At 34.3% G+C, this 23,454-nt stretch overlaps 2 protein-coding genes across 2 annotated transcripts; one reads left to right on the top strand and one right to left on the bottom strand.

Annotated features, from left to right (window-relative positions):
- The first annotated feature begins 242 nt into the window (after nt 1-242).
- LOC136203888 (uncharacterized) lies at nt 243-2,024 on the top strand. Its single transcript, XM_065995104.1, has 2 exons — nt 243-502; nt 1,524-2,024. Exons 1-2 carry the CDS (start codon nt 338-340, stop codon nt 2,022-2,024), a joined length of 666 nt encoding a protein of 221 aa, XP_065851176.1. The 5' UTR covers nt 243-337.
- A 17,340-nt stretch (nt 2,025-19,364) lies between these two features.
- On the bottom strand, nt 19,365-21,268 carry LOC136202006 (protein DETOXIFICATION 51). Its single transcript, XM_065992416.1, has one exon. It carries the CDS (start codon nt 21,056-21,058, stop codon nt 19,487-19,489), a length of 1,572 nt encoding a protein of 523 aa, XP_065848488.1. The 5' UTR covers nt 21,059-21,268; the 3' UTR covers nt 19,365-19,486.
- Nucleotides 21,269-23,454: the final 2,186 nt, after the last annotated feature.

A 23,454-nucleotide genomic window follows, 5' to 3' on the forward strand; every position in this document is an offset into this window, starting at 1 on the left:
AAAAACAGGTAAACAAATTTTGAGTAAATAAAACAGGAGTGGAAGAAACGTGTATCATATGTGAGCCATAAGTTATCAATTTTGACAATCATTTTCCTAGAAAAGTAAAATAATTTGGTATTGGTGTTTGCATTAAAACACAAATGGAGATAGTGGACATACCAAATCCCACTATAAATGAGCATAACGTAATTCAATATTTGAATAAAAGTCATTAATGTCCATTCCATGGATTCCACAATTAAACTCGTACAAGGATACATAAATACCTAAATCACATAGTTACCTATTTAGAAGAATAAATAGGTAGAATAATCAAATTCCTTTGAATTCAGAAATGGGTTTAATCGATTATCTTGATACAATATTAGTTCCTTTTAGTTTTCTCCTAATGTTAGGATATCATGCATATCTATGGCATTGTTTCAAGCACAAACCTTCTCAAACTACTATTGGAATCGATGCTTTGAGGAGGAAGAATTGGCTTTCTTCCTTAAAAGAGGTAAATACTCACCTCTCCTTTAATAGTATTGTTTTCACGGATTTAAAATGCATATATGTATTGAAAGCATATATACGTTACCAAAATATAGCCCTATAACTCTCACTTCTCTTCGTTTGCGATGTGAGATTCATTTCATTCTAATCCCATAGTCATTCTTTAGGGCCGCTTATTACTCAAAATTCCATTTTAATTTGGTCCTTCAGGTTCGAGAAGGTTTCGTCAACCCCTAACTCCAGAGAAAAATAAAATAAAAAAGGAATTAGAATCACAGATGAAAATTTCATTTTTCTTATAATTTTTGTCAGTAACATAACTTTATTCGGAATCTGTATTTGATTAGGTATCAATGGTGAAATCTCCTTGAAAATTACATGTTGCTACTTAGTTTGTACAAAAAAAATTTGCAATTTTTAACATATGTGTATGTGTGTGTTTTTCTAACTCCCTTAATGGAGGAGAAGGATCGTTAAAAGGACAAAGCTCTTCCAACTTATGTTGCATGAAAACTCTTATTCAGTAGCATTTTTGTGTCCGTTTCTACTTTCGTTTCAATTTCTTTTAGGTTTCCATTACGGTCTATTAGTTATAGTTTTATAGAAATAATGTTTGTCGGTGCCAAAGATACTTATAAAAATGATTCTTTTGCCTCAACTATGAACTTAGCTTTCAACTAAGTATTTCCGTAACAACCTGACCTGATATCATGTAAATATTATCCGCTTTGTCTCATATGCAATACCTTAGACTTCACCGTTTTAAAATGTGTCAACATGTCATTGAATGCACACCATACTAACAGACATCGGTCACACTCTCTCCATTTCCAACGTGTTTATTCTTGTCCCATCATCAAAGCAGTTCCTTACTCAAGCTTTCTACTCGGCCCATCCACTCCGGATACGGTTGCTACAATTTTTGTCATACACAAAACTCGAACATCAAACATTGCTTACAGGAAACAACATTCCTATGTTCCATTTTATCTATTTTATTGAAAAAATCTTCATCTCAAATGCAGGGAAATGACAAGAAAAGCATTCTGGTAATTCAAAGCTTGAGAAACGCACAAATGGGAACAATATTTACAGCTTCAATAGCAATTCTAATCAACCTATCATTGGCAGCATTGACGAACAACATCTATAAAGCAAGCCATCTTCTAAACAGCAGTGCATATTTCGGGATACAAACAGGCAAAATAGATGCTCTAAAATTCGGTTCAGGATGTGTTTTTCTGCTAGTTAGTTTCCTGTGCAGTTCAATGGGGCTAGGATGCATGATAGATGCTAATTTCTTGCTAAATGTGCCTTCCATTGAGTTGGGGTTTTCGTCTTCTTATGCAGAAAATGTATTTGAAAGAGGGTTTTTGCTGTCACTAATTGGGAATAGAGTTCTCTGCGTCACTTTTCCTTTGGTTGTATGGTTGCTTGGTCCTTTGCCTGTAGCCTTGTCCTCCATGGCACTTGTTCGGGCTTTATATGAGCTTGATTTTTCTGTCAAATGCAATGATAAAATCTAATTTGGTTGTACTTCTTCCATAAATTGAATTGTAATTGATTTTGGTATCAGAATCAAAGTTAAACCTCTAGAAATTGAAAAATTTATGTAATAGTATTGTGAAACCTCCAAGATTCACAAGTTAAACCCGTATAAATTGAAAAATTCTCAATGTTAAAATGATAAACCCTAACAAAAACTTTCAAATAGAATTATATTTTGATCCATAAAAAGTTTCATACTTACAAAAGAAAGATATAAATCATCCTCAAAACCTAAAAGAACAAATTATATAAGTAATTAAAGGATAAAGTTAAGGGGTAAAATGAGATAAGGGCAAGGAGTGACAAGCTTGTAAATAAGCTAAGGGTAGAAGTTGTAAATAAAGAGCGCACAAAATTATAATTAGAATGTATGGTAAAAAAAACCACACACCAAACTATTATATGACATTTTTAAAGTCAACATGTCATATAGAAAAGCCATACAACGTGTGAATTACAAAATAAAAAGGAGAAGCTTTTTCTTTAGATCCATATAGTATTCTTTTTTTTTTACATAAATGACATTCTCTTTGCTTCAGCGTAATGTCCTTTTGACTCGATTTTTTTGACCATTTATCCCATCTCATTTAGTCGACTAGATGCCTTGCATCATTAGAATCTACAACAAGAGAAAGTTGAATTGAAAGTTGTTAAAAATAACGATATTTGTTAGTACTATTCGTTAATTTGAGGCTTAATTATATTACAGATAGATTGAGTTTCAAGTAACTTGTACTATGTCCATGTCTTCTACTCTATAGGATTTTTTTTTTGATAGATACTTTATAGGATCTTTAAAAATGTATATTATATTAAATATTGAATGAGAAATTGATGTATGAAGTGGATCTCTTGAAAATGTTTTGTTGAAAGGTTTAATACATTTGTTGCCTTCTGTACTTGGCCTAAAACTTCAACTATCCTCTAAATTTTCAAAATTTCAAATGTTCTCATATTTTTATCCAATTGCATTCAATGATCCTCATATATTCTTGTCCGATAAATATTCAAGAATTTATTACACACACAAATTTAATAAACATGATAATATTATATATGATTAGCAAACTAGATATCAAATCGATATACACCCAATCAGATTAAACTAATTATTACATGAATTTTTTTAGACCATACTAGAAGTTGACTCATTGAAAATTCAGCCCATGATACACATGATTTGCCAGCCCTATCAACATGTTAAAGAATTAAATTGTTTGAAAATTTTAGAATAAACATTTAAATCACCTAAATGTTGAGGTAAGATTAAACTTTGGATCTCTTGTGACATTTTGTCTAGGATGTTTGTTTTGAAGATTGAAAATAAGATGTCCTTCCATTAATATGGGGATCCAATTGTACAAACACATGGAATTGTAAATGATTCATGTACAAGGTGGTGGCCAAATTCATGTCCTCTATGTGTATCACATGACTACTAGTGGGCTGTCTAACCTATATATAGCCTTTCTTTGGGCTTTTTCAATTACTTGACTATATATGATATTTAACTTCTCCCATTTTCTTCTTTTTATTTAATTATATATATATATATATAATGTAAAGACACGTGTCGCTAAGGGAGCCTCCGAATCAAACTGAGTTAAAGATGTACTATTGTGAAACCACGTGGACCAGTGGACAGGGCCGGCCCTGGGTATAGGCCCAGGGCTGGAGGGGGCCAAAAAAAGGTTTTTAGTGTTAACAAGATGGCCTAATTCTTTCTGAAAGCCCATTAATAAAAAAAAAAAATTTAAAGGTCTGTCCAACTTTTACACTTTAATTAGTAAATTTTATATTAAATGGACCTTTCTTGCTTATTTTGCTTAAAACCTCTAAATTGTCAGGACCAGCTCTGCCAAGGAGAATTCCAAAATCACACTAATATATGTCTTTCATTCCACGACTGCATGGAATCGCACATGAAAGTTTTGGCAAAAAGCAAACTGTCCTTCTTACAACGGACACTCACCACTCAGAAATTGACATCTATCCGTAGGCTGAGTGAGAGCATACATTCTGACTGACTACCGGATTTACTCCTGATACCTTATGAGTAGAATAAGATATTGGGTAGCTAAGGTACACACGTACATTCTCCGCAATATAGAGCTAACTGCTTACTACATAGTATTCATCTTTTTCGAACTCTACTAACTTTAGCATGGTCACCGGTCTCTAACCTTTTTTTTATCTCATATTTTATCTTATCTCGGACATAGAAACAACTTTACTCAAAAGAAATCCTTGCGATTTCAGTATTCATTAAAAATTTGTTGATTCTGCATATTTGTGTTGAGAAAGATCCTGAAATTGGACATATAAATGTCGGTACTGTTGAATGTTGGTGTTAGAGATATAGTCTCATTGACATTGTAAAATAAAATAATTTATGAATGGGTGTCGATTTCCATTTGGCTAGAAGTACTTCAAATTGTTATAAATATATATAGATAAATGTCACATCAAAAATAGATAGATACATTACATATATAATTTAACTTGGCTATGCTACTGCCTGTGCCTCACCAATTATTTAACAGTGATGATGTAGTTAATAATACCGACCACTGTCTTTTAATTTCAATAATTGGTTACTATAAAGTTATTCTTTATAATTATATATAAATAAATAATTTATAAGTGGGTCACTGAATTAGTGATTTGCATATCCTTGTTGAGATAACCAAACCACTGTGTTCATCAGTTTCACCCTTGGATTATCTCCATATAAATTTATCCAAGTAATTTTATAAATTCATTATAAAAATTATATATACATTAATATATAGTTAGGTCTCCTTACCTCGTGAGCCCTTGGACCCTTTTAATGCGGGTTTGGTGGCACCGAATTCCTCCTTATGGAGGTGACTGTGGCGGTGTTGGTTGTAGTTGAGGTTAAGAAATCGGAATCTCCTCGTTTCTCTTTTAATGACCTTCTATGGGTTATTGGATAATATTTCGCATCTCTATTTGGAATCTTTCCATTGATGCTCTCATCTCCCTTATTTCCTCGGCAAACAGCCGGTGTTGCTCCCTCACTTCGATTTTCAAATCTGAATGTTCTTATCTTGTGTTTCTATTGCTTCTTGTGGTAACCTCGGTTGAACCATTGCCGAAGAAGTCTCGTGATAGGAAACCTATCGACTATGATACCAACTGATACAGATCAGTGATAATACTGAAGGTTTTACTCTTCACTAGCTTAACTAGTAGGAAATAAGCTTATTCAAGGTAAAACCTTACTTCAATGGAAGAAAATGCGTTTGATTGATAAAAGTTGTGTTGTCTTATAAAACATTAACATTATATACCTCTCTAAAGCTAGATAAGAAAAAACCAAATACCCTTCCCAGGTGTTAGTAATTTTACCCACACACTAGGGGTAGAATTGAAGGAAATAAGATAACGCAAAACAAGAAATTAAGGCAATAATCATTGTGTAAAATGGCTATGAACTTGGCTATGAAGTAAGCCAAACGTGGCTGAAGTTTGCACGATCCACACTAGAAGGGGTGTGAGTGACTCGCCATGTGGCTTGTTTTCGGATTGAGTTGGGGCTAGCACCATTTTAACTCACACAGGGTGTGGTATAAGTGACAGGCTGTGTGAATTAACAAAAAAGAAGCAGAAACTTTCTTCCTTTCCACATGACGTGTGTGTAAGGTCACACCATATGTGGCCTTTTCTTCCCAGTTTTCGAGTTCCTTTGATGTCTCACACAACGTGTTGCTGTCTTCACACCGTATGAACCTTGTTTCAAGCTCTGTCCAAATCACTCGTGTTGATGCCCTCATAAAAAAAATTATGTAACCAATTAATTAAGATTGGTTTGAGTGGTTAGTCTCAAGTCGTTTTAGTTAGAAATCTCAAATTTGAGTCCTAATATACAGAAAAGAAAAGTTTTAAGTGGAAGGGAATCCATTTAAAAAGTGTCTGACGAGCCTCGAACCAATGATGAGATAAATTATCAAAAAAATCTATGTAACCACTAACTGATAATATCCTACATTACTTTACTTAATTGGAAAACTATATGATTACTTATATACAGTGGTAGATCTATAAATTTTCGAAAAAGGGGCAACATCTTTTAGAGCATCTAACCCTCCGACTTTATTAAAATGGCATGATTAACCCGCTAAAGCTACATGGAAGAACAAAAATGAATTTGGACAAATTAAAAACTATATCATTTTAACAATTTTAGAGGATAATGGTTTACCCTAAATAAGTTTAGGGAACCAATATGTCACGTTAAATAAATGCAAATGAATACTATATCACTTTAAGAAAATTCAAAGGCTAACGGAACACCCTGCCAATAGGCAAAATGACCTCAATGCCCCCTTTCCCCCTCTAAATCTGTCACTTATATATGTGAAACAATGATGGTCTCATGTACTATGTGAAACAGTACATGGTAGAAGGAAGTGAAAAAAGAGAAGAGGTGAGGATAGGAAAGAAGAAGTGTTTTTTGGTTGGATAAAAGGGTAACAAATGTACTATGCATTCATACTAACCTCAGCATAAATTCCAATAGCTCATTGGCTCATATATCCATGGAACCCACTCCACAGACCCTGCGGGTCAAGCCTTCTCTGCTACGTCCTATTCATCCAAATAATAAATCAACTCTCAAATAGTTTTATTGCCAAGGTCCCTCCATTTGGAGGGAAAAAGCGTATCATTTTTAAATTTCTTAACTTTCTAAACTTATTTACAGTGTCTATTCGGTTTCTAAATTTATTTAAAGTGATACAGTAGTATTTTTTATGGATTCTGATGACTAATGTCATTTACATCTACACTGATTAAATATAAACCTTAAGATACTTTGCATTTTCAGCCTAGATCTAACGGTTTTGATCATTAGGATCTATTTGAATATTATTGTAAAGCGACATACATATCAATTTGTTCAAATCATTTTTTATGTGTCACGTAGATTTAGAAGATTAATAATATCATTTTAAGCAACTTTATAATGTTAAGAAGATATTTTATAAATTCAGGAAGTCAATTAACTTTTTTAGCCAATTCAAAGGCTTTTATTGAGATTTAGCTTTTTTATTTCAATATATTAGATCATTTATCTTTTATTCTTATATTTTTATTAAATGAATACACTTCTTACTAAATATGTTAGTTGTGAATATCTTATTCTCTAAAATGGGCATTACTAGTTTTATCTAAGTCAAAAATTATGTTTTTTATACTTTTTTTTTTGAGATGGAGGCCGGAAAGGACAAAACCAAACCAGACCCAAAATAAAGAAAACAAGAAAATAAAAAGTTATACAAGCAACCAGAAAACAGAAAGATTAAATAAACCTATACTGAGAGGGGACTAAAATGTAATCTGACACAAAGATTACACAAAACTCAGGGACAGTGTCCCACCATACTAAATGATCAACAGTGAGACCATGACGAGCAAGAGCGTCAACGACTCGGTTACCTTCAATGTAAATGTGTGAGACTGTGACAAGCATCTGCGAACAGAGGTGAAGACATGCCAACCAGCCGAGGGAAATATTTTTTATACTTTGGAATGTGATTTTTAGAAATATAGTTTCATACTCAATTAATATTATATTAAGGTAGAGGCTATGCTTATTTTATTTTTCACAAAGTAAATATTATTTTGTTTTTGACAAAGTAAGTATAATATAGTCATCAAAAATTTAATATAGTAAAGAATAAATTTAATATATTAAAATAAATAATCAATCATTCAATACACCAAAATTAGAATGATCATATAATGTTGTTTTATTGCCAAAAATGTTAAAGGTAAATTTGTACCTTGGTATAATTATATTATAAAAGACAAAATATAATTTAGGGAAAGAAGAGAAGAGAAGGGGAGATGAATAATGAAAAAGTGGTAGCTAAAGCCAAGCCCCTCGTGTGTGTTTTCTGAGATTTTTGTAGAAAATATTGACAAGACATTGTTTTTGTTGTTTATTATTGACTGTGTTTTAGTTTTCTGGTGTTATCCTTCTCAACCGAGGCCCTTCTTTGCATTATAGTCTCTTCTTTGTTTTCTTCCTTCCTTTTTATCCATTTTCATTTCAACCACTCTTTTTCATTATCCAATCTAATTTCTTTAATTTCCCTTACTACTATTATTATACACCACTAGATATACAATGTTTGGTTATATTTGAAATACAACTTTTTATAGATATTTTGTAGAAAAAAAATCAATTGAAATAATAATAAAAGTTATTATTATTATTAAACATTAACTATCAGCTTATCGAGAAGAGAGCGGGTTATTCGGATACAAATGGAGATTAGAAGTGCCAGTTTTAGAACAAAGGTTGAATTGAGATGAGTTGTGTGTGATTAGGGTATAGGCAAATAATCCATGGTGTAAAGATTCTAGCATGTTGAGGAAGGAGATAGCCTAAAAAGAGGGAGCAGACATGGTGTAGAGCAGCGACTGCTTCTGCTACAGGGAAGGAGATGGAATCGGAAGCAGGAGCAGGAGCCATTGGAGTGTTTTGCTCTGATACTATGTTTGAACTAAAAGGTTAAGACTAAAAGGTTAAGATGATAGTTAAGGTTTAATAATAGTTTTTATTATTATCTCTGACATGGATTATTTGAACCAAAAGCTAAATTTGATTGTAAAACCCAATAATCTTTTTTATTTTAATTTCTGATACACTCCGCATGTGAATCTCCAATATGCTTGAAGCGTGGCAACACATGCTAATCTATCATGTGTTGAACTAGGAGTTGTTAGGATTAACTAAACCTCCGATCACCTGGTCTAAAGAACCCCCTGAGAAATCTCAATGATGTAAATAAATTGAATGACAAAATCAATTCATTGGTCGATTCATATCTTGTTCGATAAAAAAGGTATCTACCTTTCTGCAAAAATTTCAATTGGACCGTCGGGTGCCAAACGTCCTTTGAGCAAAGAAAAAAACATCTTAGCTTCTCCACCTCTCCTAAGAAGACTAGTATCCGATGAAACACAATATTTTTACATTCATGTTGGCGAATCATTAAACATGGTTTTAATTATGGAAGAAGGCACCGAACAGTTTCTATTATACTGTGTTAGTAGGGTCCGGCGCAATACGAAGACGAGATGCCCAAATTTTGAAAAACTAGCTTATGAAATGGTCATTGCTGCCCAAAATATTTGACATTACTTCCAAAGTAATTCTATCATTATGAGAACCGCACTCCATTAAGGAAAATTTTGTAGACACTGGAGACTTTGGGGAGGATTCCTAAGTGGACACTAGAGACAGAGTTTGATGTCACCTTCAAACCTCGGAAAGTATGTAAAGCCTAAGCAATGGAAGACTTCTCAATTGAAATTCCAGATGATCAAGCAACAATCATAGTCCCCAATGACATATGGGAAATGTATTTGGATGGCAGTTCTAACAAAGACGGGGCAAGAATATGTGTCTTTGTCAAAGGTCCTGATTGAGTCACATTAAAATATTCCATCTCTCTTGGTTTCCTAGCATTGAATAATGTAGAAAAATTTGAGGAATTGTTGTAAGGCATTCATATATTGGATGTTATCAAAAATTAGACAGAGTCGTCCTAAAAAGTGACTTGAAGCTAGTCATCAGCCAATTAACAGATAACTATGAGGCTAAATAGGCTTCTATGAAATAATACTTCGAAATGGTCAAGAAAACCATGACTAAATGACAAAAAGAGGGACAAAACATCGAAGTACAATGAATAGTTTTACCCAATACACTCATATCTTACTGTAGGAATCTTACCAAGAAAATGGTGGAGCTGAAGGACAAAGCAGAGCGAGTAAATGTCATTCGAACGTCTATTCAATATTTAGTAGTGACAACATATTTTATTGGAGGTCATTTGATCGTCCTTGGTTCGGAGAAGCAAAGTACATTATGCAGGAAACTCGTGAAACAATTTGTGGTACCTATAAAAGGAAGGATGCATTGGCTAAGAAAGCTCAATTACAAGGTTTTTCTTAGCCAAAGATGGCTCGAGATATCATTGACTTCGTTACAAACTACTTAGCTTATCAAAATTATGCACCACTAATCAGATCTTTGGCATCGGCCATAGGGATTATCCAACTAGAATGGCACTTTGCCACATGTATAACAGAAATATCCAATTGTAGTTGTGGACACTTTACCAAATCGGCCGAAGCTAAACTGGCCTCAACTATCATTTCAACACAAATTATAAATTTTATAGAAGAAGTAATTTTATGCAGATCCAGTGTTCCTCACACTGTCATCACCTAAAATGGTAAGCAATTCAAATGTTTTGCCTTTCGAATATATTGTGAAAGGCTACATATAAACCTTCAGTTTACTTCTATGCAACGACACCAGACTAACATGATGATTGAGGTAACAAATCAAACAATTGTGCTAGGACCAAAAAAGACTCTTGACAAGCTAAAAACATCATAGGTGGAAGAACTAGAAAGTGTCTTATAGGCATATCGAACAACGCCTAGAATGGTAATAAGAGAAACCCTATTCACTCTTACATATGGAATGAAGGAATTCTTCCCTGTTGAAATAAGAATGTCCATTCTAAGGAAAATCTTCTATTCCTAAGTAGATAACGAAGCAAATATGCGGAAAAAGTTGGATCTCCTTGTTGAAAGAAGAGAGAAAATGGTAGTTAAAATGGTTGTCTGTTATCAGAGAATGAAAACCACTCATGATAATTAGGTTTGGCCAAGGAAATTTCACCTCAGAGACCAAGTCTTTCTCAATATATATGCCTCTTAGTCCTCAGTAGAAAGGGGAAAACGGGATGCAATTAGGAGGGTCCATTCCAGATAGCTGAATGTGTCAACAAATATACCTATTGGCTAAAGAAACTCTTAGGAAGACTGATCCCGCGAACTTGGAATGCCATTGCTCTATACAAGTTTGTCAATAAACATCCTTTGGGAAAACTATTTATCCTTGTATCTTGCCTTTTGGTAAATGTTGAGAAGTTGTGTATTTTCTTTAAAATCATGCCCTTATGGAGTCGATTATCAATAAAAATCATTTCAGTCCTAACTTAGAATCCTTTCGATTATATTAAAGGTTGATCATATGCATTCTACAAGGATTGCAATCAAGATCTTAAGTTGATACATTTTAAAAAGGCACTCTCTTTTACATATTTTCTCAAATGGTTTTGATTCAGGTCAAGTTCATAATACTTTGCAGAATTACAATGATGAATAGTTACCCTCTTTGTGTATGGATAGTAGGACCATTAACAAGATCACCATTCAGCACAAGTTTCCTATACCAAGGCTTGATGACATGCTAGACCAACTTAGTGGTTCTAAGTTTTTCTCCAATATTGGCTTGAGGAGTGGGTATCATCAAATCCGAATTAGAGCCGGGGATGAGTGGAAGACGGTGTTTAAGATGCGGGATGGGTTGTATGAGTGGTTGGTGATGCCTTTTGGGATCACAAATGCACCTAGAACTTTTATAAGACTAATGAACAAAGTACTTCGGCCCGTGATCGGGAAATTCGTGGTGGTCTACTTTGACGACATACTCATCCATAACAAGACCTTAGAAATGTTGAGCATTTGAGAATGGTGTTAGATTTGTTGAGAGGAAACCAATTATATGCTAATGCCAAGAAATGTTATTTTGTCACGGAGAGCCTAGTGTCCCTTGGGTATGTGGTGAGAAGAGACGATATCTGGGTTAATAAAGAGAAAGTAATGGCTATCTGGGAGTGGCTGAATCCGAGGAATGTTGGTGAAATTAGAAGCTTTCATGGTTTGGCCACCTTCTAAAGGCGGTTCATACGAAACTTTAGTGCTATTATGGCACCCCTAACCAAATGCTTGAAGAAGGGAAAGGGCTTCAAATGGGGAGATGAGCAAGAGAATAGCTCTGCATTGATCAAAGAAAAGCTAAGCATGATTTCGGTGTTAGCTTTTTCGGAGTTTGATAAGTTGTTCGAAGTAGAATGTGATGCAAGTGGAGTATGAGTTGGGGGAGTGTTGATGCAAGAGAAAAGGCCCATTGCATATTTTAGCGAGAAATTGTCTGATTCGAGACAAAAATGGGGCACCTGCGATAAAGATTTCTATGCGGTGGTTCGAGCCTTGAAGCCGTGGGAGCACTACCTTGTGGGAAAAGAGTTCATGCTATACACCGACCACTAAGCCCTCAAATACTTGGGAAGTCAAAAACAGCTCCATAGTTCCATACATGCTAGATGGTCCGCCTTTGTGGACAAGTTCCCTTATAAGCTCATCCACAAGGTGGGGCAACAAAACAGACTGGAAGATGCTCTAAGTAGGAGACTAACACTCCTAAAAACAGTGGCGCTTGAGCTAGATTTCTTCGAGCACCGCAATGGTGATTATCAGGAGGATCCACACTTTGGTAGCATTTGGGAGAAGTGCAAAGATCAATCCAGGGATGCACCAATTACTTAATGGTTATCTCATGAGGGGGAATCAATTGTGTCTATCGGGTACGTCGATCTGAAAGTGGGTGATCTGAGATCTTCATGGAGGAACTTTAGGGGAAAACTTTGGTAGAGATAAAAATTTTGAAGCCATAAGTTCATGTTACTATTGGCCAAGGCTACGGAAGGACGTAGCCTATATTGTGGAGCGATGTGGAATTTTTGAAACATCTAAGGGGCATGCCACTAATGCGGGTTTGTTTATGCCTTTGCCAGTACCGGAATCGATATGGGAGGACCTCTTCATAGATTTTGGCTACCAATAACTCAACGAGGTATGGATTCTATCTTTATGGTTATTGACCGATTTTCTGAAATGGCACACTTCATCCTGTGCCGTAAGACAAATGACGCCACGGTAATTGCCAAATTGTTCTTCCGGGAGGTAGTGAGATTGCATGGAGTTCCTAAAAGCATAGTGTCGAATAGGGACACCAAGTTCATTAATCACTTTTGGCACGCCATATGGACTATTCTCAGGGCCACTTTGAAGTATAGCACTACCACACACCCCCAAACAGATGGGCAAACGGAAGTGGTCAACCAGACCTTGTGTAATCTCTATTAAGGAGTAAATGTCGGGACAAGCTGAAGATGTGGGATTATGTGTTGGCTTAAGCTGAGTTTGCCAATAATGCATTATTTAGTTCCACCACAGGGAAGACACCATTTGAAGTCGTGTACACCAAGACCCCAACCACATCCTTGATATTGGTGATATTCCAAAGGGAGAGAAAAAGAGTATAGCCACCCAACACATAGCCAATGACTACCATCAAATGCACCAAGAGGTGAAGCATATCATTGAGGAGCGGAATCATAAGCTCATGGATAATGTGGGTGAACATCAGAGGGATCTCCAATTTGAAGTCAGAGATGAGTCATGGTACAGCTAAGCATTGAGAGGCTTGCAAGTGCCCCAAGTACTAAGCTTAGGCCGAGGAAGTACGGCCCGTACAAGGTGACTAGGAAGGTGAATGCTAATGCATATCATATAGCCCTCCCCCAATTGTCTCGGGAAGATGTCAACCTCTTTCAATGTGTGGGATTTAAGCCTATGGAAGCCGGATGATCCTCTTGCAACCACCAAGGGCAAGTCGGAGTCCAACTCTTTGGAAGAAGGGGAGAATGATGCGGACATCTTTGACACGAGACCCGGAGTTGGAGCGAAGGGGGATCAAGGAGAAAATTTCACTCACACGACGATGGGCAGAGCACCAGCCACACGTCGTGTCACTTCCCCACTCGGCATGTGGAGTGACTCGCACGCTGTGTGGGTTACTTGACTCATCGTGTGGGCTATTTTTTCAGCACTCTGAATTTTGAGACAACGCGTTAGTTTGTTGTCCTTTTTTCCGATTTTATTGTTTTGCCACTCAAAAAATTATTGTTCTGTCATTTAGGTTTAATAACCTAAATGTCATATATCCTTCACTTTTCCTATTTACCCATATTACTTACCTTTTGAAATGTAACCCTAGTTGGATATGTAAGTCTTTTGTCTTGAGTTAGGTGAGGTATATAAACCTCCTCATTTGTATTGAAAGATAACTTTTATCAATCAAATAAAAAATCTAGCCTCCATTGGAGATATTATTCTATGATTTGGGATTCACTCCTTCAAGTAAGGTTTGAGAAGAACTTGTTTGTAGGTTTAAGATTAAAACCTTCAAGTTTGATTTCGATCTGTATAACATTAGCTGCAAAATAATTAAATGAAAGGGATTGAATGGGTTACTAATTCATGAGTTTGGGCATAAAGAGAGACTAAAAGTTGTATGTATATAATTTACACAAATCAGTGTGCCTCGGTTTCAAATTAAAAAATCATTTACCTTATTAGTTTTAAAAATAAAACATAAATATCAGGGAAATTTATAGGAAAATTCAAATCTTAAAAGTTATTAATAATTTTTTCAATCACTTATTCGAAATATATCAAGCCTAAAATATTGTGGTAGTTAAAAAGAATTCCTTATCTTAATTTTTTTTTCATCGCCATTTCATAAATTAAATCATTTAAAAATTTATTTGATATTTCTAGAATAAAGATTCATACTCTTATATATCAATGATTAAATTACCAAAATTCATAAAACAATAATATTCTTATCAATTATGATTTTCATGTAAAAAATCCTAAATATTATCCTAAATCTTAAACTCTAAACTCTAAAATATGAACTATTTTTATTCTATTAGCAAGTACTAAAAATAATTTATGTTATCTCTAGACTTTTGTTGTATACAATTATCTCTTGAATTTGAAATATGTACAAATCACCCTACAATGCCTTGAATAATCTATTTAATATAAAAGTTTAAACTTACAGCTAAAAAATAAAAACAGTGTTTACAACCTAGTCGGGCTGAAATGTATATAGATACATATTTAGATTTAGGGACAAAATAGATTTTTTTTTTTTTCAATAAACTAATTGATATAAAAGCTAAGATGATAAGTAAGTTCAAAAACAACTTGTATTATTATTTTCGACACACTTCAACTGGATAAAAATTTCACTTAGAGCGTGTACAAACCGGTTTATTCTACCATATGACGAAACTTCAATAATAAATAATGATGCTATAAAATTTGAACCATGGATCATATAGTCTAAAAAACTATCATATAATATCAAAGAACTATTAACCTAAAAGTTTGATGTGGCAAATGGATTCCACATACAAGAGAGAAGGGCCATACAAACTAGGCCTATAATAGGCCCAATTTGAAAGGATATCCACAACAAAAAGATGCCCAAATAGAAACTAAAAGCCCAAAATCTCGCGAATCTAATCTTATCACCTCAATTCAAAGGGTCCTCGCAGACAAAAGACCGAAAAATTCTTCAGACTATCTCTAAAAAATACCAATACCTCATCAAAGTTTATTATTATCTTCAACAATATGTGGAAAAATGAGGCTAAAATTTCATGATTTTCTAACAGAAAAAACTACAATTTTGAGTTTGTTAAAGATTTTTTTTTTTAATGATTAAATGGGTATAAGTTGGGAATTTGAATTTATAAAAAGGGTTTGGGGGGTGCATATATTAGGTGGGGGTATGAATAGTAGTACCTAAGTAAGATAAGGTAGTGGGGGCAAAAACTTGATAGCAATGTCATTGTTTGAGCATTAAAAAGGTGAAAGTACAATTTGAAATTTATAATTATGTTAGAGATAGATTCAATCTCTGAGACCTAATTGGTCCCCCTCACTCCCTCTGCCCAGCCTACAATTCAATACTACCACAAAAAACCAATGCCAAATAGTAATGCTTATGTACAGGTGTCAGAACCGTTATCGTCTTGTGTTGTCTTGTCTTATAATTATGTTAAGTGATCTATATATATGGTATGAACAGATGTCAAAACGGTTATAAACTTAAATCGAATTTTTTTTATAGACTTAATGCATCAGGTTCATGAACTTATAAAGTCTCTCGTTAGTTTAATGAATTTGGATAAATTGACTTATTTGTCACCTTAATTTGTTTAAAGTGGTATACATTTTTATTCATCCAAATTCAATCTTATTCCACCACGTAGACTTATGGAACTAATCATGTCATTTTAAGCAAGTTAAAGGGGCTAACAAGAAACTTTGCAAGTTCACGTGATTAATCAACTTTTTTTGGACCAAGTTCAGAGGGTTCCTGAGAGCATCTCCTAGAGATTCTTAGTCTATTCTCTAAAAAAATATAAATAATTAACTTTTAGTTATTTGAATACATGACATGTCCAACAATACTTCTCATACGCATTCCTTATTTTATTTTTTATTATTGAATTTATTATGTATTATTATATTTACCATTAGTGAGCGGAGAGAAAATCCTCAATAATAAATTATTAATAAAAAAGAAATAAGGGGGATGACTATGAGGGAAGAGAACTTCCTTAATAATAAAGATGAACTAGAGTCTCTTAGGAGGCGTTTGATTCGCGTAGGATAACAGAAAGAAATCTAGAAAAGAAAACAATGAGAAATGACCTTGAATTTCCCTATTTGCTTGTTTTGGTTCTAGAAAGTGAATGATATATATCTGACATTCTCTTTGCAGCTGTTTGGTTCAAATGAGAGAATCAACAAAAATTGTGGATACTTTTCAACGACAGTTTTATATATATTTATTCTGTATTAATAAATTAATCACATGCAACTATATAAATTAAAGTCAATTACTTCAATCATTAATATCAAAAGACGGTGAAATAAAGGAAACAAAAACAAAAACAAAGTGGTGAAGCTCTTAGCCTAGTGGTTGAGAGCTTACCTATGACTAAGGAGGTCATGAGTTCGAATCACATCCGGGTCTGGTGGAGATTTTTCTTTCTTCTTTAATGTAAGCGCATTGTACGCAAATTTTTTTTTTTTAAAAAAAGGAAACAAAAACAAAATTAATCAAGAGAATGCATAAAAACCATATTTTAAAAAGAAAGTAATTATTTTACAATAATTAAAAAATAAATATTAAAACTGAAATAATATGATAAAATAAAAAACTTGGTCAAAATTATTTTTTTGCGGTAAAAAGGTAAAAAGAAAATAAGTACAATGATCAAAAGCGAAATTAGTTCAGTGATAAAAAAAATAAAAAATAAATAAGTATAAGAACATGAAGGAAAAAAAAAAGAAACTAAAATATAATTTTACGAAGATGACAAGATAGTAAATGATGGGAAAAAGAATAAAAAATTGTAGGAAGATTGAGTAATGAGATTAGAAAAGTTATGAGATAAATCCAAAATTAAAATAGGGTAAAGAAAATATTTGTATTATTAAAACAAATACTCAAAAAATGAATGAAATATGGTTTAATACATCCCTAGCCCTTGTAGTAGTTTAAAATAAACAAATACTTTTAAAATGTTCAATTTATCTCTGAATTTATTTAAAGTGTCACATTAACCCCTTAAATTCCACATGGTGAAGTAAGAGAGTTTGAAAAAGTTAAAATATATATTTTCAACAAATTCAGAAAGCTAATAGATCACTTTAAGAAAATTCAGGAGGTAATAGGTACCTTTCAGATAATCAATTATTCAATTTAAATAAGTACATAGAGAAAGTAGAATTTTTTCAAAATACAAAGATACAATTGATTTTTTTTGGATAAGTACACGAGATTAAAGATATATTAACCCATGAAAATATCTTCGTTCCTTTGTCATTTCTCGAAAGTCTCAAAACAAACGCCCCTTAATGATTTGATCGGGATGTTCTTGGAGTTGAATTTACTCAAAAACTCAAGTTAACTTAAATTTTATTATTTGAATTCATATATATATTAAAAAAATTGACGTTTGTGACATTCTATCAATTATGGGTATTATGAAAATATATAAAGTCAGGCTTAGTTTGGATAAGGGTAACGAAAATGAATCCATAAAGAGACACAATGAGAAACGAAATGAATGAATTTAAATTTCTCTATCTATTTGGATCTATTCCGGAAAGGAAATGCATTATTTTTTGGTTCTGTTTGTAACTATTTGGTTCAAATAAAAAATCAATTTATTTTCATGATTAAGTTCTCCTCAGCCGAAGATATTTCCTACCCTTAAACTTTATATATATATATAGTTTAATATATTTTTTGCCTCGTGTATTTGGTGTAAAACTTCAATTGAATTTTAAAAGTGTTAAATGACCTCTAGTCTTGGCTTAAAGACCTGTAAGTTATATTCAATAACCCTTATTTTTAATTTCATTCAATAACCTCTAATTCTTGTCTAGTAGAGCTAAAGTTTCAATTGTCCTATAAACTTTTAAATGTTCTTAATTATTTGTAAATTTAATATTTTCTTTTTAATACGTAAACATTTTTCTAATTTTATGCATCTAATCCTATTGAAAAATATGGGTTATCAATTCATGAAATTATTTGGAATTTTAGTTGAAGTTTTGAATGAGATATACTGGGCTTATATATTTTTATATATATATATATAAGTGGATAAGTTTTTTCACCTTGTATAGCATTTTAATTTGATGCTTATCTTTTCCTACATTGCTATACTTCGGATTCCATCTGAAATATTATTATTATTTGATGATTTTAAAAGTCTCACCTTCCTACCACAGCAATATCTGTCTGATTTTTTCAGACATTGCATTGCCCCTTCAGAATATAAGTATATGTGTAATTTATAAAGTTTTTACCTTTCCTTCTGCACCCTCTATTATTTACTTCCAATAATTAATTCCTGCATCCTTTTATATATATTTTTAAAATTTTACACAATTACATTTACATTAATTTCGTTTGTTTCAATATTTTAAAATTACTTTTTATCTTTTTAATTTCAAATTGGAGATGAAAGAATGTATGATAAAATTTGAAAATAGATGTTTTTAATTGAAAAATTAATTAATATCTACTACTTATCAGTAAATGGTAAACATTTAATAACAAAAACGTGAATTAAACGGTCCTTAAATAATAATGAAAAACTTCATTCATCTCATTATTCGAACCCATAACTTTTCATGTTATAGGGATCACTTTTAATTATATGATTATATTCTATTATCTATTCTACGAATATTGTAATATTCTAATTTTGGTGAATTGAATCTTTATTTCAATACATTAAACTTATAATATTTTTGTTTCAATGCATTAAACTCTTACCCATTTGTTAAAACTATTTTAGAAGAAAAATCAACAAATAATAAATATACAGTCATTTTACAGCTATTTTAAAAGAAAAATCAAAAGATAATAAATAGTTATAAATAATTAATAAGAATAAGTAGTTGAACCAAATAAACTCTAAACTTCTGTGATATTAAACATGAACAATGAAATGAAATAAATATTTAAAGTTGAAGATAAATTTATCAAAATTTCTCTTTTATATATAATGTTCAAATAAATACTTTAATTAATTCACAAAAAGAAACCCAGAAGGGCAAAAAAAAAAAAAAAAAACAATTATACATTTAGTGATTAAAGTGCTCATACAATAATGCATTTCAACATTTGTTGCTCTTCTTCCTCCTCCTCACTTAGATCATCAAGTAACTCTGTAGAATCATACCCGGAATACGTTAGTGTTTGTGCTCTTCGCGCTTCAAAATCCCAATCAGTGGATCCCACAACATACAACATAAGACCAGAGCAACAAATTTGGGCCGCTAAAAGCCCAAACCACAACCCACAAAACCCAACATCAAGCCAAAATCCAAGCCCAATAGCAACGGGCATTCCCACCATATAAAAAGCGCCTAGATTAACGTGAGCTGCACTCGCCGGACGAGCACTTCCTCTTAAAACCCCACACCCAACTGTTTGTGGACAGTTACCAATCTCACACAGTCCTACGATCGGTAAAGCAGCCGCTGTCAGCCGTAAGATCTCTCCGTCACTAGTGAACATCCGGCCCCACCTATCCTTCATCCCGGATGCAAAACTACACGCCGTTAAACCCATCATCGCTGAAAAAAACACCGCCACCACAGCGGATAATTTCGCCCGGTTCGGACGATTCGCCCCTAGTTCATTCCCTACCCGAGTGGAAACAGCAAACCCGAGTGAACTAGGAAAAACATAAAGCAACGACGTCGTTTGTATCAGTATCCCCATTGATGCCACCGATGATTTAGGATTCACAAGAAGCCCACATAAAACGATCATGATCTCATACCACCACCACTCTAAACAAACCGAAACACAACTCGGCGCCGCTAATCGTATAAGCGGCTTCCATCCGACGAAGCATTCTCGGGTCGGCTTCGTCCACGTCGGCTTGTGTAAACTGGTAACCCATACGTAAGAAATTAAAGAGAACAGGACGACAAAATTGGATGCGGCGGCGGCAGCAGCGACGCCGGCGACACCGAAATTGAAGTGATTAACGAGTAATAGATTGATCGGTAAATGAAGAATAGAGCCGATGAGTGATGCGAATGTTAACGGATGAGTGATACCTTGAGCACGAAGGTAAATTCGAATTGGATGAATGAAAGAGTTAATTAAAAGGTCAGGGAGAGAGAAGAGTAAATACGTATGAGCAAATTGCGTAATCGTTGGATCTTGATGAAGATAAACAAGGATTCTCGACATGTTAATCCACAAAATCAAAATCGGAATTGAAGAAACGAGAAGAAAAATCACAGACCGATGAAGAGTAACAGAGAGAAGCTTAGGATGATGAGCGCCAAAAGCTTGAGAACAAAGCGGCTCCATCCCCAAAGCTAAACCTGAAAGAACAGAGTAACCGGTAATATTAGCAAACGCAATAGCAAGAGAGCCCGCCGCGAGCTCCATATCTCCTAAATGGCCGAGGAAAAACATCGATAGAATAGAGCGATAGTATAGAATGAGACCGGTAAATGCAATCGGAAAAGCGAGTTTGAAGAGCGATTTGGTTTCGGAAATGAGTTCGGAAACACAAGGGGGATTAGATTCAGGTGGATTTGGTTTGAGATATGATAATCCAAGGTCTTTAATGGTTAAGAGATCTAGATAGATATGAGTGGTTTGTGGAGGAGGAGGAAGAAGAGATTTAGTGGTATCTGGATTGCACATGATGATGGTGTTCGATGAAATGGCGCAACCAGAAAGAAATTGTGGTTTTGTCTTTCTTTCTTTGTGAGTGAGTAGGAAAAGAAAGAAAGATGAAGAAATGGAAGAGAGGGAAGAGGGGTATTTATAGGAGAGTTAATTAATTAATAATTAAGGGAGAAAGAAGAAGAAAAGTACGATAATCAACGGAGGACTAATAAACACAGCAGTCAAGATCGTTGGTATTTCCCCAAGCAGATGGAAGAAATGAGACATATCCCTCTCAACTCTGCCCACATTCATTTTTACTTTCCTTAATCCGCGCCTCCTAATTTTTTTTTTGTTTTTAAATTACAAATTTAGCCCTACGGTTATCCGAGGAGAACCGTTTACCAAACGGGATAATTTCAAATATCATTAACGAAATATTAGTTTCTTTTATGCAATTTTATGTTCTTTCCATATATTTTCCATTAATGAAAAAACTCATCTTCTATATGAAAATAGTGTAATTTTTTATTCTTAATATTACCAATGAAGATCGGTTTTATTCTTACCTAACAAAAAATTTAAACGGACTGATTTGAGAGTTATTTGAATATCATGTCATGTCATTCAAACAAATTTTTCAATATATTGAAACAGTTTCATATATTTTGTTAGGTTGTTTAGAAACATTTTAATAACATAATAAATATTTTAGACAGTTTTTTGTGTGATTAATTTGTATTTAATAAATCAAATATTTTTGGCAAGTTGTTTGTTAGTGTGTTGGCAACAAAATGAATATGTTAGCTATAATTTTAAAAACGAGTCAAATACTGAGTAAAATAATGTTTTTAAGGTAAGGATAAAATTAACCGTATCTAAAAATATTAAGAATAAAGTTGTGCTATAATTTAAATAACGAGTCAAATACCGAGTAATTCAATGTTTTTAAGGTAAGGTTTATATGCTTAGATGAAGAGGTTTATATGCTTCCACCTCAGGGATTAAAATTACCAAAGCCTGGATTAGTTTGTAAGCTCAATAAATCTTTATATGGACTTAAGCAAGCAAGTAGACAGTGGTTTGCTCGCTTGTCCACTTTTCTTTTTCATCATGGTTATTGATAACTTGCTGGATCCGCTTTGATATTCTTTGCCGGAGTTACCTGCAAAACAAAACCGGAGACAGGATCTCCGGGAAAACTCTCCGACGATCAAGTCAGTTTTTGTAAAAATGAGTCTATAATTTAGCAATAGCTTTGTGGGAAAAAATGTGAACGTACCTCCCCCCTTATTCTTAAGGCCTTTTATAGGTGTTTTTTGGGTAACCGCCGAGGGCGGTTACTCCTTAGTGGGCCACGTTCTGAGGGCGGTTACCCCTTTTTAGGCCATATCCCTTTCGTGGCTTTCATGGCAACGAACGTGGTTCTGAGTGGGAGTCTTGACACTCCGTTTAGGAATCGGGGCAGTTTACTCGCTGCGCCCGCTTCCTTCATTCGGGTCCCGTCCAATCTTAGCCCATGGGGCTTTAATATGGGCTGGGCTTGCGAAATGAAAATAACCCGTTTTGGGCTTCGCGGGTTATCACATGCCTCCCCCTTGGTCTAGCAAGAGCCCTTTTAGGGTCTTTTTATAGGGGACGCTTCGTCTTTGTCCGATTATTTCAAAGTTTTGAATTTGTGCATTTCCCCTCTTTCGTTTTCTCCGGCGTCGACCTTTTAATTCCGTTACTTCTTTTCCGGCGTTGACCTCTTAATCCCGTCACTTCACTGTGTTGTCTTTTTCATGTAAGTTTTTCTTTTCACATTTGTTCATTGTTCGGCTTTTTGCTTCTGTTTTCCTTTTATCGATCATGTCAGACCTCGACTTCGCGCCGTTTGACGATGATTATGTCCGCGAGGTCTCTAACGAGGTCGAAGAGATGGTTGAGGAAGCTTCAACCAGCTCTCCTGGGTGTAATTCTCATCCCGCCGACTTCCTTCATCTGGCGAATACAACCGACGAGGGTTTAGGTTTTGACCCCAAAAAGTTGATTCCGCCACCTGTTCCAACCCCTCGTTTGTTACCAAAGAAGGACAGGTCGGGAAGTCTGGTTTGTCAAGAGACAATCGATGATTTGCGGGAGCATTATCCCTGGCTCCGAGGTCTCGAGACTATCATTCCTGGGGAGGATAGGGGACCGGGCGATTACCCAAAGGGGTACTTCACTATTTTCGTGGCCCAGATTATCTGCGGCTTCACTTATCCACTGGCGGATGAGATTGCTTCCGTCCTAGGCGGTTACGGAATCGCGCCCGGGCAATTGCATCCTAACGGCTGGGCCGATTTGACTCTGGAAAAATTCTTGGCGGATTGTTTGGAGGTTCCCTTTTCGCCCAAAATCTTCTCCAAGCTCCACCATTTCAAAAGCTCGGCGGGGTATTTCACTTTCAT

Source organism: Euphorbia lathyris, chromosome 8 (assembly GCF_963576675.1).
Source record: "Euphorbia lathyris chromosome 8, ddEupLath1.1, whole genome shotgun sequence".
In the NCBI taxonomy this organism is placed as follows: Eukaryota; Viridiplantae; Streptophyta; class Magnoliopsida; order Malpighiales; family Euphorbiaceae; genus Euphorbia; species Euphorbia lathyris.

Bases quoted from the DNA above. Each gene is read 5' to 3' on its own strand.
- LOC136203888 (XM_065995104.1), top strand. From the start codon at position 338: ATGGGTTTAATCGATTATCTTGATACAATATTAGTTCCTTTTAGTTTT. The intron at 503-1,523 runs GTAAATACTCAC...TCTCAAATGCAG, and splicing joins GGCTTTCTTCCTTAAAAGAG to GGAAATGACAAGAAAAGCAT.
- LOC136202006 (XM_065992416.1), bottom strand. From the start codon at position 21,058: ATGTGCAATCCAGATACCACTAAATCTCTTCTTCCTCCTCCTCCACAA.